Source organism: Oryctolagus cuniculus, chromosome 11 (genome assembly GCF_964237555.1).
Source record: "Oryctolagus cuniculus chromosome 11, mOryCun1.1, whole genome shotgun sequence".
NCBI lineage: Eukaryota > Metazoa > Chordata > Mammalia > Lagomorpha > Leporidae > Oryctolagus > Oryctolagus cuniculus.
Window position 1 is genome coordinate 28,136,124 of NC_091442.1, and position 18,082 is coordinate 28,154,205.

Genomic DNA, 18,082 nt, shown 5'->3' on the forward strand with positions numbered 1-18,082 from the left:
CTGCCTTTCAAATAAATAAATAAACCTGGGTTTCTAAAAAATATTTATTCATTTACTTGAGAGGCGGAGTTACAGAGAGAGAGAAACAGAGAGGTCTTCCACTGGTTCACTCCCCAAATGGCCTCAATGGCCAGAGCTGGGCTGATCTGAAGCCAGGAGCCAGGAGCTTCTTCTGAGTCTCCCATATGGGTACAGGGGCCCAAGCACTTGTACCATCTTCCACTACTTTCCCAGGCCATAAGCAGAGAGCTAGATTGGAAGAGGAGCAGCCAGCCAGGGCTCAAACCAGCTCCCATATGGGATGCCAGTGCCACAGGCAGAGGTTTAACCTACAAGGCCACAGCGCCAACCACAATAGACCTATTTTAAAAAGATGTTTAAAAAGCAAAATCCTGAACCTTAGGTTTCCTTCTGGTTGCCAGAGCGGGCTGTTTTGGATGGAGTGGCCTTGGATTGGCCAATTGTCTGGTAGTGGTCTAACATGCTTCTCTCTCTGTTCCCTCACTCCCTCTCTCCCTCTCTTCCACTCTTTCTCTCCCACTTCCTCAGCCCTCCTATGCTGAGTTTGACATTAGTGGAAATGTTCTGGGTTTGATCTTCAACCAAGGAATGATTTGGTGAGTTTTCCATTTCATCTGGGGATCACCTCATTCCTCTGGAATGCCAGACTTTGCTACTCAAGTAGCTTGGAAGAGTCCAGAGGAACCCAGCCCAGAAAGTAGAGGACGGGACTAGAGGAGAACAAGGGCAGTTTCTGGCCCACCTGGGAGCTGCCCTGAGCTGCCCAGGGAGTAGAGGGAGGGAGAGAATGGAAATAGGAAGGGAAGCAGGGAGGGAGCAGGGAGGGAGGGAGGGGAACAAACGAGGGGAAGGGGCCAAAGGAAGGAGAGGACAAGGAGGGAGGGATAAGAGAAAGCAGCAGAGACGAAGGGGAAGGGTGGTCCTCCTCTGAAGCAGGTGATGGAGCCTACGTGACTTCAGCCAAAGCTTTTGAGTTGCCATGGGCTCCTTCCAGCCACTGTGTCATTCTCCCAGTTGAGGGGCTTCAATGCTTCTGTAGCAGCCATGTTGCTTGGGGAGAAACAGGCAGGAGACCACGTAATTTGCTGATACCTGGTGGCGAGGCAGGGGTGAAACTCTGGCCAGAGCCCCAGGCAGCAGCGCTAACGGGGCTCTGGATGCATGTGAGGCTCCCTCCCTGGGTCCCGTGCCCCTGACCCAGCCTCCCATCTCCTGCTCATGTCCCCCCCTCGCCTTCCCTGCCTTCAGGCCAACCGGAGGTTGGGTCTGTGTCCCTGCAGGATGGGCTCCTTCTACGCCCCGGGACTGGTGGGCATCAACGTCCTGCGCCTGCTGACCTCCATGTACTTCCAGTGCTGGGCCGTGATGAGCAGCAACGTCCCCCACGAACGCGTGTTCAAGGCCTCACGATCCAACAACTTCTACATGGGCCTGCTGCTGCTGGTGCTCTTCCTCAGCCTCCTGCCCGTGGCCTACACCATCATGTCACTCCCACCCTCCTTCGACTGTGGCCCATTCAGGTGCACGGCCGTGGTCCCACATGGGTGCAGCTTCTCTCCTGAGGCCATGGGAGGGCCTGGGCTCTGAATTCTGGCCTGGTTTCAGGTCAGCCCGTGAAGGGCCATGGAGCGTTGGGCAAATCAGTGCAAAAACAATGCTGTTCTCAGAGTTTCAGTCTGTGCTGCACAGTAAGCACTCGCTATGAGGATCTGAGGCACGGAATCTCTAATTTTAATTCATTTTAACACAAACACTCTGCAGTAAGACAAGAGGTGTAAGCTGGGTTCGCTCCCACCTAGGGTTGAAGTCAGGTGAGACACTGTCCTGGTGTGGCTCTGAAAGAAAATTCTCCTCCCCCTGTGCCTCATCTGCCTGACCAGAGCCCAGGCACTGCCTCCACTCAGCGGGGAGAAACTCACTCTGGGCAGTGCCCATCTGGTCTTTCTCCATTGGTGAGGGCCTAACCCTGGAGAAAGCCCTCTGGTTGATGGGGCCCAGAGGGGATGTTAGCAGTAAAGTCCAGGAGAGCGTGGTTTGGTCAAACAGGGCTTCACATAGAGTACAGGGAGAGTCAGTCTAGAGTGGAAAGAATGGCTGAACTGCAGAAGGCCTAAGACACCAGGCTGAGGACACACCACATGCTAGAAGCTTCTTCCTAGGCAAGGTATGGAGGGCTGGGCCTGGGTACAAATACCACTATTGTTTGTTTTCAGTCTGTATCCTCTAAGCAAATAATGTGTATAATTTCATATAGTAGTACATTATACATACGAAGAAACCAGGGCACAGAAATTGTCAGTACCCTGTCCAAAGATACCCCACCTCTGCAGCATGTGCAATAGGAATGTCTATAATGATAGAAACATTGTCTGCTCTCCTACCGTACCAGCTCCTATCATGACTATAGAGGATTAAAATGTATGGTTGAGGCTGAATTCTTTGTTTTGTCTCATTATATTTCATTTTGATTCATTTTTATCTGATTTTTATCAGCCACAGTTGATAGTGCAGCCCTAGAGAGGACAGTCAGCGAGCCCAGACAAGCGTAATGTCTCACAGCTAATAAAGTGGGGAGCAAGGATTTGAACCCAGAGTTTCAAGTCCAAAAGCCCACTTCTTGGCACCAAAATTACTAAGAGCCATCAGAATCAGGGATTTCTGGACAGACATTTGTAGAGTCTGTCTGCATTATTGTCATTAGGTATTTGAAGAAAATAAAAATTATTACTATGAACTGTCTAGGGTGATCCAGTCTCCCAGGATTGTAATCTGAAGGCCGATTGTGGTTACTCTGAGAGGCCCTGTGAAGCCTTCCATCATGGCAGCCTGTGGAGAGCCCAGAGGAGGCTCTTTGCTGGCCTTGTAGCTACATCATAGGCAGTTGTCTCCCATTGTAACTTGAGAAAACCCGTATTTTTCTCGCTGAGGATGGTGTCAAACATGAAGCCCAGTGTAGTCTGAGAGGCTGTGAGACACCCACCAGCCACGCGAAGCTGTGAGCCTGCATGCAGAGTCTGCCCTACAGCCCTGGGGCTGTCTTACTGTCCATCTGGAGCAGAGCTTGGGGTCTTCCAGGGAGGTGGTGCAAGCACAGCTGTGGGCCTGTGGGGCTGGGGTGTGCCAGATGAGCTGAGCAGCATGCCCTAAAACGTCCTCTCCTCTTCCCAGCGGGAAAAACAGAATGTACGACGTCCTCCACGAGACCATTGAGAATGACTTCCCGACCTTCCTGGGCAAGATCTTTGCTTTCCTTGCCAACCCGGGCCTCATCATTCCCGCCATCTTGCTGATGTTGTAAGTCAGCCAGGGCCCGTGGCCCCACCCCACGCAGACCTCCTCTGGCAGTGGAGACTTCCTTGGCAGGCCCTTCTCCCTCGCCCTCCGAGTCTGGATTTCTCAGGAGCAGACTCTGAGACAAGGACTCAAATGCAAGTAGATTACAAGGGAGTGGGTAGCGAATGGAGATGGGGAAATGCATGGTGACCGTTCTGGATGGCTCGGCTTTGATCCTGGGGAACTCTGGGAGACAGTGTGTCTCAGTGTCACCCCTAATGGTGAGGAATGAGGGCCATTGGCAGAGCAGCTCCTGTCAGTCACTGGTTTAGGACCACTGGAGTTGGTTCATTCCCTGGCAGTTTTAGCCAGCTGTGTTCATGGGTAGGTTGGCTTCAGGTAGTGGAATGGAGGGGAGCTTCTCATTAACTGAAGTACCAGAGAGGGGATGCTGAGGAAGGAAGAAGGTTTATTTCTGTCCGCATTTTGGAGGTTCACAGCCCAAGGCCATCAGCCCCCTTGGTCTGGCATCTGATGAAAGCAGTAGGTGGCTGAGCGCTTGCAGAAGGAGGGTCACCTGGTGACCCAGGAAGCAGACAGCAGCTAAGACAAACTCTGTTATCAAGCCAGCTCAATCTCTCGATCTCTCTTTGCTCTGCCTTTCAATTTAATCATAAATAAAACCTCTTTAAACATCAGCTATTGTTCTTTTTGAGGATTCCTTGTATGTGATAAGTTGCTTCCTAGATTCTCTGTGACATTTTATGTTTTACTACGAAGTGCCTTGGCTTAGATCACTTTTAGTTTCTCCTGCTTGGAGTTCATTGAGCTTCTTGTGTAGATTAATAGTTTTCATCAGATTTGAGAGTTTTCAGTCATTTCTTCAAATATTGTTTCTGACCCCGTCTCTGCTTCCTTGTCCAATGTGTGTTGGTATGACATGATGTTGCCGCACAGAGCTCTAAAGCTCTGTTGTTTTACCTCATTTTTTTTTATTTCTATTCTTCAGACTGTTCAGACTGTATAATCTCAATTGATCTGTCTTTAAGCTTATTGGCTCTTTCTTCTGTCAATTCAAATATACAGTTGAGCCCCTCTCTGAAATTTTTCACTTGTTATACTTTTCAACTCTTTTTTTATTTGTGATTTCTGTCTCTTTATTGGCATTAGTGAGACATTGTTTTCATACGGTCATTTAGTTCTTTAGCCATGGTTTTCTTTCATTCTTTGAACTACTTACCATAACTGATTTAAACTTTTTTCTAGGATGTATAGCATCTGGACTTCCCAATGAGTTTCTAGTAACTACTTTTTCTCTTGTGTATGGGTCTTGTTTCTATGTAAATCTCATAAATTTTGTTGAGAACTGGGTACTTTAAATAATGTTATGGGGCAACTCTGGAAATCAGACTCTCCTCCCGTCCCCAAGGCTGTTTTGCTGTTTGTTGTTGTTGTTATTGTTGTTCTAGTAACTTTTTGGAAGAAATTCTATGAAGTTTGTTATTTGTTCTGTGTGGCCACTGAAGCTCAGGTAGCTTAGTGGGCAACTAATAACTAGACAGATACTTTCTTAAGTGCCACACCAATCAGTCTCCCAGTATTTGCCGTACCAAGTCTGCAGGTACATTAGGGTGTGTCTTCAATACTGATCTAGGCAGTTTACAATTTCACCTTAGCCTTTACTTCTTGCTTGTACAGATTCTCTAGTTTGGCCAGAGATGAGAGCTCTCTGGAGTCTCTCCCAGACACCTGCACAGCCCTGGGTGTGTGTGCACACAGTCCTACAAAGCATGCACATGACCTTCTATAGCTTTTCAGATCTCCCATAGGACATCGTATTCCTTATCTTTTCCTTTGAAGCTTTCTGGTTTGTCTGTTGCTTACCCCAGCTACTATTTACTGCCTCACACGGCCATGATGGTCCATAGTTGCTTATGGTTATTTTTTATATCTCCTGGAGAAAAGGCTGTTCACACCATCGAGCTCTGAGTCAGGTCAAACAAAAACAGTCTTGTGAGTGGAGTCTTCCCTGGAGCCACCGGAGAAATCAAACAATGGTAAAGCTCTGGTCCCGAGACTTTGAGGAGCTCCAACCCCATACAGCAGCCTCTGGTGACAGCCAGGCTACTTGTTCTCACCATGTTTTTGAACTGCTGGTTTTCAAAACTACCGCAGAACTGGGATGAGGAATTGGAAAGAAGGGGATAACGAGTTAAAATGCTGCGAAGCTCACTGTTCTTGCTGAGACTCTTCTCTTTCTTTGGATAGACACTCTGGATTTGCTGGAAACTTGGGTCAATTTCAGAGTTCCGAGAAAGTTGATTCAGGCAATCTTTGCTGGTGTTCTTATTAATTTTAAGGGGAGATGATTTTCAGAGGTCCTTACTCTGCCATTTTGCCACTGTCTGGATTGAAATTTAGCCTCGGACAGTCTCTGAAGATTTTACTAAAATCTTTCCTCTTTAACATCATCCTTGTTATTCCACAGACATCTCTTTGTTTCTTAGACAGTGTCCCTGCCTTTTGTGTGTTGAAATTCCAAAGGACATTCCACCTCTGCTATTCCTCCTCAGAGCTCCCTTCAACTCCAACATGATCCACTGCGGCCAGTCTCCCCCAAGCCTGTGGTCAGCTCCCAGGTGCTGCACCAGGGCTGCCAGGCTGGAGAAGAACTGTAGCGCCACACTCTGAGATGGCCCCACCACCTCGGCACTCCCCGCCACTCTCCACTCCTCCCGCCCAGTAGCCTTCTGGAAGTGGATACAGGCTCAGACTCGCAGGAATCCAGGGCCGTAGAGGGACCCATTTTGGACACAGAATCCTTTTATTTGTTCATCCATTCTTGTAACACCTACTTTGTTTTAAGATTTTATTTTATTTGAAAGGCAGATATACAGAGAGAAGGAGAGGGAGAGAGAGAAATCTTCCATCTGGTGGTTCACTCCCCAAAAGTCTGCAAAGGCCAGGGCTGGGCCAGTCTGAAGCTAGGAACAAGGAGCTTCTTCAGGGTCTCCCATGCAGGTACAAGAGCCTAAGCACTTGGGCCATCTTCCACTGCTTTCCTAGGTACATTAGTAGGGAGCTGGATAGGGAGTAGAGCAGCCGGGACTCGAACCGGTGCCCATATGGGATGCCGGCACTGCAGGTGGAGTCTTTACCCGCTACACCACAGCACCAGCCTCCACACCTAATTTTTTAAGCTCAGCTCTGCACAAACACTTATGTGTCATTTTACATCCTTGATTTCAAATACCTTTTCTAGTCCTCGATTGAGAGGGACTGACATGATAGTGACAATTCAGACTGCCACGTGACCTGAGGAAATTCTGGAACCCAGACATGCATATGTGACCTTTGCAAGCAGCAAGGAGTGGTGCTGAATGTGGAAGCAACCTTAGGAGGAACCAGCCACCTCTTAACAATTTATCCATTTGCTGGTTGTGTGATCTTGACCACTGGGTTAACTTGGAGATAGGGAGGGCCCTGGCAGAGAGTAGGGGACCTTACAAAACTGGGATTGGTCCCTCCGGCCATCCTCCCTTCTCTGCTCCTTTTACCCACAGTCCTCTGAGTCCTTGCTGCAGGAGGCTCATGGGACAACTTCAGACCCTGGGTCTATCCCGAGGACAATGTGGTTCCTCTTCTCTGGCTGGAGAGGATACAACTGGGCCACCTCTGGTGTCCCAACCTGGAGGGGAAGGTCTCAGAGACCCAGGCTGGAGGAACTAAGGCTTGGAATTCAAGGAGGAAAGTGTCTAATGTGGATGTACCTAAAAAGATCACAGGCAATGGGCCTGCAGCACCTCCAGCCCAGTGGCCTCTGGCTTTTCTGCCCTCTCCCCTCCTGGACAGCACAGACCAGGTCATAACCCCATACCCTAGGCCCTGCGACAGGGAAGCCCAGGCTGCAGTCTCAGACACCCAGTCACCCATGCAGCCAATGGGGCTGGACCCTAAAAATCACAAGGCCAGGGCCAGACAGTGCGCCCTGGGCAGGGGCCTTCCCGGCATCTGCAGTTGGGTGATTCCTTTTGCCAGTGTTTGTTGCGCATTCTGAGAACTACAAATGTGTGGCCCATGTCTACTCTCAATGAAATAGACAGGAACAGGGCTGTGCAGGACCTTCTCCACCTTGAGGAGAGAACTTAGCACAGCAGGGCCTCTCCCGCTCTGGCTACACGCAAAACCTCAGCACCTGTTCCAGGAAGGCTGCCCTGAGTCCCCAGAGAAGGCGCCTAGCTCCTGCCAGTTTCCAAGATGGCAGGACCATCAGAGGCACGCTTTTGTCTTGCAGCCTGGCCATCTACTACCTGAACTCAGTTTCCAAAAGTCTCTCCCGAGCTAATGCCCAGCTGAGGAAGAAAATCCAGGCGGTGAGTCTGTTGGGAGTTTTGTCCCGGGGGGGGGGGGGGGGGGGTGGATGGCTGTCAGAGTTTTAGTTCTCGCTGATTTTGTTCTGGAGTTCAGTCGTTATCTAAATGGAGTTCTTCTAAACCAAACCCCAAAATACATGTCTTACAGGAAGTAGCCTTGCCTTTAGGACTTGGGGGACAGTCATGTTGAGAGGCAGCCAAAGAACAGGAGAGATTCAGTGGCTTCTGCTGATGCTAAACAGAAAAAAACCCAGCACCCACAAGAGTTCCCACAGATGAAAACTAGTAGTACAGTTTTGGACAGAAATACCGTTTTCAAGATGACACTGTGCTTATGCCCCTCGGCCTTACAGGTCCCCTGAGCCCCCGCCTCTCTCAACATCCCAGCTAATGCTGACTTCTCACTGCCCCCCACCACCACCACGCACCACCCTGAGGGTCACACCCCACCTGCAGCCCTGTCCTCCTGGTTTCTGGCTCTACTCTCACGTCTTGTTGCTGTCTGTCCCATCCACACTTCCTGTCAGCCTCCCTGGGCTCCTGCCCAGGTACAGAAGCTATTAAGATAGAGGCGTGGAGGGGTTCCATGCTCCTTCCAATGCCGTGCATCTGAGAGCCTTGAGCTGCCCTCTCCCAGCGGTGCCCTCACCCTCCTGGGCCTGTGTCCCTGGCCAGACCCACAGTTCATTTTTCCCTGCAGCTCCGTGAAGTCGAGAAGAGCCACAAATCTCTCAAAAGCAAAGCCATGGCCAGAGACTCAGGGGACACACTGGAAAGCGGCTCCAAAAATGCCACCCAGCTCCAGCTCACCAAGGAAGGTAAATTCTCTTTCACGGTGACTATTTTCTAGAAGGCCACATGAAAAGGTGACAAGAGCATATGCTGTGGAATCAGGCTGACGTGGGACTACCATCAGAATGCTGACTGCTGTTCCCTGTAGGAAGCTGGGTGGGTTAACACAGCAACAAAGCAGCCCCCACCTCGGGGGGTGGTAAAGGTGGGATAGCATGGAAAGCCTGAGCCCAGTTCCTGGCCTGAAGCATGAGCTGATAGCGGCAGTTTCTATTCTCTCGGGCCAGGCTTTGGGCAGCGGGTGAAGACAGTGCTTGAGATGCCCACATCCATGTCAGAGTGCCTGGGCTTGAGTTCTGGCTCTGCCCTCAATGCCAGCTTCCTGTTAATGTGCACCCTGGGAGGCAGCAGGTACTGCCTCAAGTACTTGGGTCCCTGCCGTCCACATGGGAGACCTGGATGGAGTTCCTGGCTCCTGACTTCAGTCTATCCCAGACTTGGCTGTCGTGGGCATTTGGAGAATAAATCAACAGATGGAAGGTCTCTCTCCCTCTGTCTGTTTCTCTCCTCTCACCCCATGTCTATCTTTCAAATAAATCAAAATTTTTTAAATATAAGAATATCTAGGGGCCGGCACAGTGGGCTAAGCCTCTGCCTGCAGTGCCAGAATCCCATATGGGTGCCAGTTCTAGTCCTGGCTGCTCCTCTTCCAGTCCAGCTCTCTGCTATGGCCTGGGAAAGCAATAGACGATGGCCCAAGTCCTTGGGCCCCTGTACCCCTGTGGGAGACCCAGAAGAAGCTCCTGGCTCCTGGCTTCGGATAAGCCCAGCTTCAGCCATTGAGGCCATTTGGGGAGTGAACCAGCAGATGGAAGACCTTTCTCTCTGTCTCTCCCTCTGTCTGTAACTCTACCTCTTAAATAAATAAACAAAATCTTAAAAAAAAAAAAAGAATATCTAGAATACATGAGTAGAAAGGAATTTCCCCAAAGTGGGTATCACAGTCCACCTCCAGCCTGCACTGAGGGGAGACCAAGCTGCAGGAGGCCATCTCCAGCGCCCGGCGTGGTGACCCTCAGGTTGAACTGCTGCCTGTGACACTAGCATCCCATACGAGTGCTGGGTTTGAGTCCCGACTGCTCTACTTCCAATCTAACTCCCTGTGGCTGTGCCTGGGAACGCGGCGAAAGATGGCCCAAGTGCTTGGGTCCCTGCCACCCAGGTGGGAGACCTGGGTGGAGTTCATGGCTCCTGGCTTTAGCCTGGCCCAACCCTGACCATTGCAGCCATTTAGGGAATGAACCAGAGGATGAAAGAGATCTTTCCATATCTCTCTCTATCTCTGTAACTATTTCAAATATATATATATATATATATATATATATATTTTTTTTTTTTTAAAGAGAGAGAGCTCACCCCTGAGGGAACCCAGTTTTCTAAGGGTTAAATGGTATCATTATGCTGTCATTTTGCTCTGGAATGTGAGCAGTGACAGAGGAATGCCAGAAATGACTGATAGTCAGAGGTGGAATTATTTTGTACAAGTCTTCCAATTCGTAGTCATTGCATTCTTAGTTATTTTTTTATTACTAAAGTATTAGTGACAATGATATTAGCTGCTCTAACGAATTGTCCCAAAATAGGCTCCAACTTATAAAATCCAAACTGGATGTTTCCAACTGATGATGGCCGTAAGTGGCAATGCAGGGCCCCAGACTCCTTCCACTCCACAGCTCTGCCTGCATCAAACTCGTGCAAAGGGGAGAGCCTACAGGGCACACCTGGCGCTACATGTCACAGCCTGGAGCCCCGCCTCAGGCCAAGCCACCCCCAAAGGAAACAGGCTCCATTTCTGTGTCCCACAAGAAGAGGAACTGGGTTTGGCAAAGACAGGGGTGGTCATCGTCCCTAGCTTGGCTTTGGCGGGAGGACAAAACAGGAAAGCGAAAGAACTGGAGGCTGGATCTGATTCCAAGCCTTGCACAGCCGCATCCTCAGTCTTGGCCCTGGCAGTTGCTCTGAGAGGCTACAGTTTTACACTCTAGAGAACTGCAGGATCAGAGAGTCTAGCCTGAGGCCAGTTACAATGCTGGCATCCCATATCTGAGGCTGCCCTGCCTCCAGTCCAGCTTCCTGCTAATGCACCTGGGAAGGCAGCAGAAGATGGCCCAAGGGCTTGGACTCCTGCACCCACATGGAGACCCGGTGGAGTTCCCGGCCCCTGCTTTAGGCCTGGCCCACATGGAAGATCCCTCTCTCTCCCTCTCTCTCTCTCCCTCTGTGTGTGTGTGTGTGTCTGTGTCTGTCTCTGTCTCTCTGTGTATGTATGAGGGAGAGAGAGATAAAGAGAGAGAGAGAGAGACACTCTGTCTTTGAAATAAATAAAAATCTTTTTTTAAAAGAGAGAGTGAGTCTAGCCCAAGGCCAGAGTTCAATGTCTAGGTACCCAGCCAGCAAACCACAGTCCTCCAGTGGATCTGCTTCTGCAAAGGGCAGGCCAGGGTGCCCCAGGCCCCTGAGGGCTCACAGCTCTCATATCGCCAGGTAGGACCCAAAACCTATAAATACTGCAGGGCCACTCCACAGAGCTCCAATTCAAGCTGTCCACAGTCTCCCTCATCTTCTTTGTTGTCTTGGTTTAATTCCCAGAGACCACACCTCACTCTGCCAGCCAAAGCCAGACCCTGGACAAGAAGGCCCAGGACCCGGGGACGGCCTCCAGTGCTGCCAGCAGGACCGTGCCGCCTGCCCCCAGGAGCCTTCCTGGATCTCGTCCCCCAGGGGTCAGAAAAGATTCTGGCCAAGCCCGGTCACAGGCTCATCCTTGGCGGTCAGGCTCTGGAAAGAGTGCTCAGAGACCTCGCCACTGACAGCCAGGACTCACAGGTGCGGGGGCTGAGCCCCAGGCCCCACCTTACCTTTCGAACCCAAACTGATTCTCGCTTCCTCTTGCCTCTCACTTAATGTGACCACTTTGATTCCTTAGTCTCAGTCCTTGCAGGGGAGCTGGAGCCTCCCTCAGTAGCCGCCCTCCCCACATCGTGTGTCAGGCAGCTGTGGAGTTCACGTTCACAGTGGCTTCCCTTGGCTCCAGAATCTGGGAAGAGGAGGCAGGGCCGTGGCAGCCCTTGTAGATTTTGTCCATGGGACCCCTCCTGGGGCCTGGGTTTCTGCACCAACTTGGAGGGGTGGGAGTGCTGCAGAGGGCCCTGCATCTGTGACCACCACCTCTATCGAAGGAGGTGAAGTGATACAAACAAAATATTCAAGTCACCTCCAAACCACCAGCCCATGGGCCTTGTGCTATGAACATTCTCGTCATCCCTTGAACATGCCATGAATCAGCCTCCACACCCCTGCTCCAGAGGCTGCTGTCCAAGGGATGCTTCTTCCTCCTGCCTTCAATCATTCAAAAGACTGCTCTGCAAGGCTTGGCTGGCAACAGCGCCTCCTTGTGGACATCTTCCCAGCCTTCCAAAGCCTTCTCTCCTGTTCCACATTTCAGTGCCACTGGGAAAGCATTTGTCCCACTGGATTACAATTAGATGAGATCAGGAATACTACGAGAGAATGGTTTCTTTGTTTGTCTAGCACTTAGTGAAGAGTGGAGGACAGCCCTTCGCTAATGTAAAACTCAGTCATTGCATGGCAAGCCTCAGTCCTGGCAGGCAGAAGGGACACCCACAGAGCCCACGTTGAGCCACACAGAACACGCTTGGCAGAATAAGCCCTGCTGCTGCATTTTCAGTCCCTCTGGCCACGGAATGAAAATACAAAAAACACCTTCCTGTCACTCATCTCAGGACAGAGGGTTCACAACTCTACGTTCCAGGTGATTCTGTCATTTCTATTCCTGTGCAAAGTCCAACCCTGGTGAGCAGGAAGACAGGTGGTACCCAGCACCCAGCCTGAGAGCACCTGTTGCACTAAACACAAACAATGCATTGGGACGCCTAACGGTGAGACGAAGGAGCTAGGGAGTAATAGTGGTTTTCTTATTGACTTAAAAGAAGCAAAATATTGTACAAGGCAGAAAAATCTTTTGCATACAGCAAACTCTAAACCTGCTTATTATACCTTGAAGATGGTTTCCTTGAAGAGTGTTCAAAGGGCGTGATGCAAAGCCACCACGGCTGATTGGCGTCACCGTGGTTCTCTGCAGGGTGTCTCAGAGGGACAAGGAGCCTCACTGGCAGGGACAGAGGCCTAGCAGGGAGGGAGTGGCCGTCCAGGATTCACCAACAGCCCCGGGTCCTTCCTCCCTCTACTCTGTACTCCCGGATCAAGGATCCATGTCACCCCTCCCTGAGCCACACATCCCACCATGCCACCAGGTCCCCAGGGGTTCTCAGGGGAACCCCCACAGCCTGGATGTCAGGTACAGCTCAGGTGGAAATATGGAGATTTTTACCGATTTCATAAGCAGCACAATTAAAGTAACCTCAAGGACCCACTCGACTCCTTCCTACTCCTAACCCAGCGCCCACCTCTTCACACACGGCCTGCAGTGGAGTGAGGGAGGGGACATCTGACCAGGAAACAGGACAAATGACCTCACCCCAAATCATGTCCAGGCAAAGCTGAAGATGCCGCAAGGCCTCATCTCCATGGAGCCCAGGCCTAACCCCCAAATCCAAAACTGCCCTGTGGCAGCTGTCTTCCTCTGGGAGCAAACAGCCTGACCTAACCTGCCCTGCCTGAGACCCTGTGGGAAGGGCCTGTGCCCCAGAGTCTCGTGTGAATGCACGAAGGGCACAACTTTATCCAATTAAGGTGTTTGAAGCTGGGCCTTGGAGAGTGAGCCGATTGGCTCAGCTTGTTAGGAGACCACACCAGTAAGCCCTGGCTCTGCCCCCCGACTCACATGCGACTGCTCTGCCCTCATCAGATACCCGACTAATGGGACTGCCGAATCTTGCCCTGTGACCCTGCAAAGCCGAGAGCCAAAGTAAATCTTCCTTCATAAGTAGCTTCTTGGGTATTTTCACTGTTGTGATGAAAAGCTGATCAATACCGACCTCAGCCCAGGAATCCAGGCAATCTAATCCAGCCAACCAGGAGTGGAAGGCCCAGAGAAGGCCACCAGGCCAACATCTGCCTCAGTGCCATCCTGCAGATAATGCCAGCCGCCGGGGGAGGAAACAAGAACCGGCTGCCTTCCTGAGCCATCGGCCTCCTAGTGACTGCATCAGGCCTCGGGTGGTTACCGGTACACCTAAACACCCACCGCAAACACACACTCAAATTATGCTGTCCTAATGCCGCACCAGAGAGAGATTTGTGTCTGTCCATCTCGGTCTCTCTGCCTTTCAAATAAAAAATGTTTAAAGATGTAGTTTGAGCCTGTTCTTCAGCGCTGGGGATAGCTGTCACTGACCCCCATCTGCAGTGTCCCGCCAGACCATTTGTTCTGCAGTGCAGTAAGTTTGGGAAACTGAAGACCCAAGGTCATGGTTGGCTACCTGAGGTATGCAGAGTGATCATCATTGATGTTGGAGAACCACGACTGTAAAATGGGCCTTACAAACCCAGCCTTCAAGTTCTGCTGAGACAATTCAACAGGTTGCTGCGTCTGAGACCGTAAGGTGCCAAGCAGTGTGCTCAGTGGCCAGTAAATAAGACATTATCACAGGCCAGAAAAGCTCAGACATCTTCCGTCTCGGTGTGAACACAGCAGCAAAGCCTGAACAAAACCTTTACCCTGGAACCCTAATCCACCGCTGTCTTCCGCGTGGCTTCCCGAAGAGGAGGAAGGTGAGGCTGAACAACCTTCCCCGGGAGCTTGTCCCTCTTCTGTGTCTGTGCAGGGGAGGTGCATTTATGTGTCACTGAGGACCAAGGAAGGCGGCAGGGCCTCTCTCCATGTCTCAGAAGAGAGCCCAGCAACTGCCGCTGAAGCCCTTGCAGAGTTGACGAGGATTTTTGTACTACGGACTGGGAGTCAAGTGTCACTGTCTTATGGTGGGTCTACGCAATTCCCTTTCCTGAAGCTGTCCTAGTTCCACAGATTAGTGCTGGGTGAAAACGGAGTTAATTTACACCAAAATGGCACTGTTGGCCATTGGCTACGCCCAATAATACAGGTCGGGTGATTTACAGTGTGTAATCCCCTCGCGGCTCTAAGCTTCAACCTGGCGCATGCCTGGTAAAGCTGTAGCTCCCACGCAGACCTGCCCACCCATGCAGGGCCTTTCCAGCTGGAACCCTTTGGGCAAACTCTCTGGCTCCTCACCTCCAAATTAATCTCCAACCAAACGCTGCTTGATGGAGAATCAGGAATGTCCTCAGACCCAAACCACTCATCCCAGCGTCCATTCAAGGGGTCCTGCATTCTAACTACTGACCTGGCTGAATGTCACACCTCGTGGGGGTTTTGCTTCTACTCTTTCCATCCTCGCGTTCTTTCCTGATACCTAAGATGCCCACCAGCCATGAAGTCCACCTGAGGAGCTACACCTGGCTTGGTCAACCTCCCTGCCAAGGCACTGCAGCCTTTGCACAAATGCAGTCCCTTTGGGTTGCAAAGTCTCTGAAATCAAGTCACGCGGTATTATCACCATGGTTTTCATTTTTTTATTTGAGAGGCAGAGAGACAAAGAGGAAGAGGTCCCATCAAGCGGTTCATTCCCCAGATGCTGGCAACAGCCAGAGCCAGGATAGGCAAAGCCAGGAGCTGGGAACACAGTCTAAGTCACCCACAATAGTGGCAGGAACTCAATTACTTGAAGCCATCGCCACCACCTCCGAGTCTGCATTGGTGGAAAGTTGGAGTCAAGAGTTGGAGCTGAGGCCGGTGCCGCGGCTCACTAGGCTAATCCTCCGCCTAGCGGCGCCGGCACACCGGGTTCTAGTCCCGGTTGGGGCGCCGGATTCTGTCCCGGTTGCCCCTCTTCCAGGCCAGCTCTCTGCTGTGGCCAGGGAGTGCAGTGGAGGATGGCCCAGGTGCTTGGGCCCTGCACCCCATGGGAGACCAGGAAAAGCACCTGGCTCCTGGCTCCTGCCATCGGATCAATGCCGCGGTGGCCATTGGAGGGTGAACCAACGGCAAAGGAAGACCTTACTCTCTCTCTCTCTCACTGTCCACTCTGTCAAAAAAATAAAAAAAATAAAATAAAATAAAAAAAATAATAATAATAAAAGAGTTGGAGCTGCAACTTGAACCCAGGCACTCCACTGTGGGGTGCAGACAAAACCCTATTCCCAACCATTGTTTTTATTGGCCTCCCAGTTCTCTGCATGGATGGCTCACTTGCTTCCTTACGGTCTCTGCCCAGTACCACCTCTTCATTGAAGGCCTCTATAAAACAGTGCAATACCCCTTAACACGTCAACATCTCATGTGCTACATGTTCACTCGACTGTCTTTAATAGAATGTACTGCCATGCCAGGGACTTGGTTTCTATTGTAGTCCTAGTCCTGGAAAGATACCTGGCATGCAGCACACAATTTTTTTTTAATTTATTTGAAAAACAGAGTTACATAGAGAGGTAGAATCAGAGAGAGAGAGAGAGAGAGAGAGAGAGAGAGAGGTCTTCCATTCTGCTGTTCACTCCCCAGATGACCACAACAGCCAAGCCGAGCTGATCCAAAGCCAGGAGCCAGGAGCTTCTTCTCGGTCACCCATGTGGGTGCAGGGGCCCAAGGACTTGGGCCATCTTCTACTGCTTTCCCAAGGCATAACAGAGAGCTGGATTGGAAGTGGAGCAGCCGAGACTCGAATGGGTGCCCATATGGGATGCTGGCGCTGCAGGTTAGGGCTTTAACCCACTGCGCCACAGCACCAGCCCCACAGCACACAATTTTTTAATGAATTTAAAAACTGGGGGGCAGGTGCTGTGGTGCAGCAGGTTAATGCCCCAGCCTGAAGTGCCAGCATCCCATATGGATACCGGTTCAAGACCCAGCTGCTCCACTTCGATCCAGCTCTCTGCTGTGGCCTGGGGAAAGCAGTAGAAGATGGTCCAAATCCTTGGGCCCCTGCACCCGCGTGGGAGACCCAGAAGCTCCTGGCTCCTGGCTTCAGATCAGCACAGCTCCAACCATTGCAACTATTTAGGGAGTGAACCAGCGGATGGAAGACCTCTACCTCTAGCAAACAAATAAATCTTTAATAATAATAGTCTGTAAGTACCCTGGGTCAGATGTTTTCTTAATGGCAAAAGGCTGCCTAACATAAAAACGTCTGTGAAAGGTCAGGAGAATTGCATTGTTTCATTGGACTCTGAGGAAATAGTGATCCTGCTGCAGGCTCACTCCCCTGCCACTCGCCATGGCGCAGATCTTCACGCCTGCAGGTTAAAATGACTTCTCAGGGCCTAATGTAGACACATGGTGCCCACTCTCAGGGCCACAGCAACACTTACAGAACACATTGTGTCCCTTTTCCCTTTTCCTGGCAACTAGGCTGTGAGAGTGCTCCCATAAACCCCAGCACATTTAAGAGCTGGCGAAGACTCTCTCTCTCTTTTTTTTTTTTTTTTTAAGATTTATTTATTTATTTGAAAGAGTTAGAGGCAGAGAGAGACAGAGAAGTCTTCCAAATAGTCACAAAGGCTGGAGCTGGGTCGATTTGAAGCCAGGATCCAGGAGCTTCTTCCAGGTCTCCTACGTGGGTGCAGAGGCCCAAGGACTTGGGCCATCTTCCACTGCTTTCCCAGGCACATTAGCAGAGAGCTGGATCGGAAGTGGGGCAGCCGGGACTTGACCCAGTGCCCATATGGGATGCCGGCACTGCAGACGGCAGTTTTACCTGCTATGCCTCAGCGCCAGACCCCAATAGAGGACTCGTACTTTAACAAGGATGCTTAAGCCAAAAACATCCAGAGTGCCAACCATCGGCAAATGTTCCTGCTGGTCATCTTTCCCTGATTCCAACACTTCATCAGATGGCAGTAAGCGTCCATCTACCGCCACTGGAAGTTGGAAAATGGGACCTTCTAGTGACTAAAATCACAGAGCTAGGCCAGTTCAGGGCCAGGGCTGGCAGGTGGGGGGAGGGCCTGATACCAGGAGGCCTGGAGCCCAGCTCCCACAGATGGTCCATACCCTTCCCACTACTCCAATCGACTGTGGGCATCAACCAAGTATGACTGGATACTCCTTAGAAGTCCATTCTGGTGGTAGAGAGGAAGATGGTATGGATGAGGGGGAACCTAAGACTTTGTAAAAGCCCACTTGGGTGAAGGTATGACCAAAGCAGGAACAGTGAGCCTAGCAAACAGGCGTGAAGAAGGGTCTGGAACATCACACACGGGCGGACACCACCTGGGCTGGGCTCACGGGTGTTAGGGGCAGGTAAATGGAAGGGTGTGACCCCGCATCCCCATCAGCCACCTGTTTAAGATGGCAAGTCCATCACAGCGCCTCAGGGAGCAGAGCTCGCGAATCCATTCAAAGTCTGACTGGTTATCTTTTGACTCACCGAGTGACTCAGGTTTTTAATATCCTGATTAAATACACAGAAATGTATATATTTCACATGTGTATCTACATGTGAAAAAGTATGTACTACATATGTATTTCTACATACTTATGTATACACATACACCCTACTTTGTATGGGACATACTCTTTTTTTTTTTCTACTTTTTAATCCATTTATTTACTTGAAGTAAGGAAGTTA

The 18,082-nt window shown here is 50.7% G+C and overlaps 1 protein-coding gene and 1 long non-coding RNA gene across 3 annotated transcripts in view; one reads left to right on the forward strand and one right to left on the reverse strand.

Annotated features, from left to right (window-relative positions):
- Positions 1-11,471, forward strand: part of TMC2 (transmembrane channel like 2) — a 59,514-nt gene extending 48,043 nt beyond the window's left edge. For both annotated transcript variants that reach the window (XM_002710874.4, XM_051845199.2), the window contains 6 exons: positions 550-617; positions 1,302-1,541; positions 3,190-3,315; positions 7,589-7,667; positions 8,368-8,485; positions 11,109-11,471. In XM_002710874.4, coding sequence (XP_002710920.2) covers positions 550-617; positions 1,302-1,541; positions 3,190-3,315; positions 7,589-7,667; positions 8,368-8,485; positions 11,109-11,329 — 852 coding nt within the window. In that variant the 3' untranslated portion in view covers positions 11,330-11,471. The remainder of the gene's footprint in view (positions 1-549; positions 618-1,301; positions 1,542-3,189; positions 3,316-7,588; positions 7,668-8,367; positions 8,486-11,108) is intronic.
- Positions 1-18,082, reverse strand: part of LOC138844323 (uncharacterized) — a 28,112-nt gene that overhangs the window by 8,203 nt on the left and 1,827 nt on the right. The window lies entirely within an intron of this gene.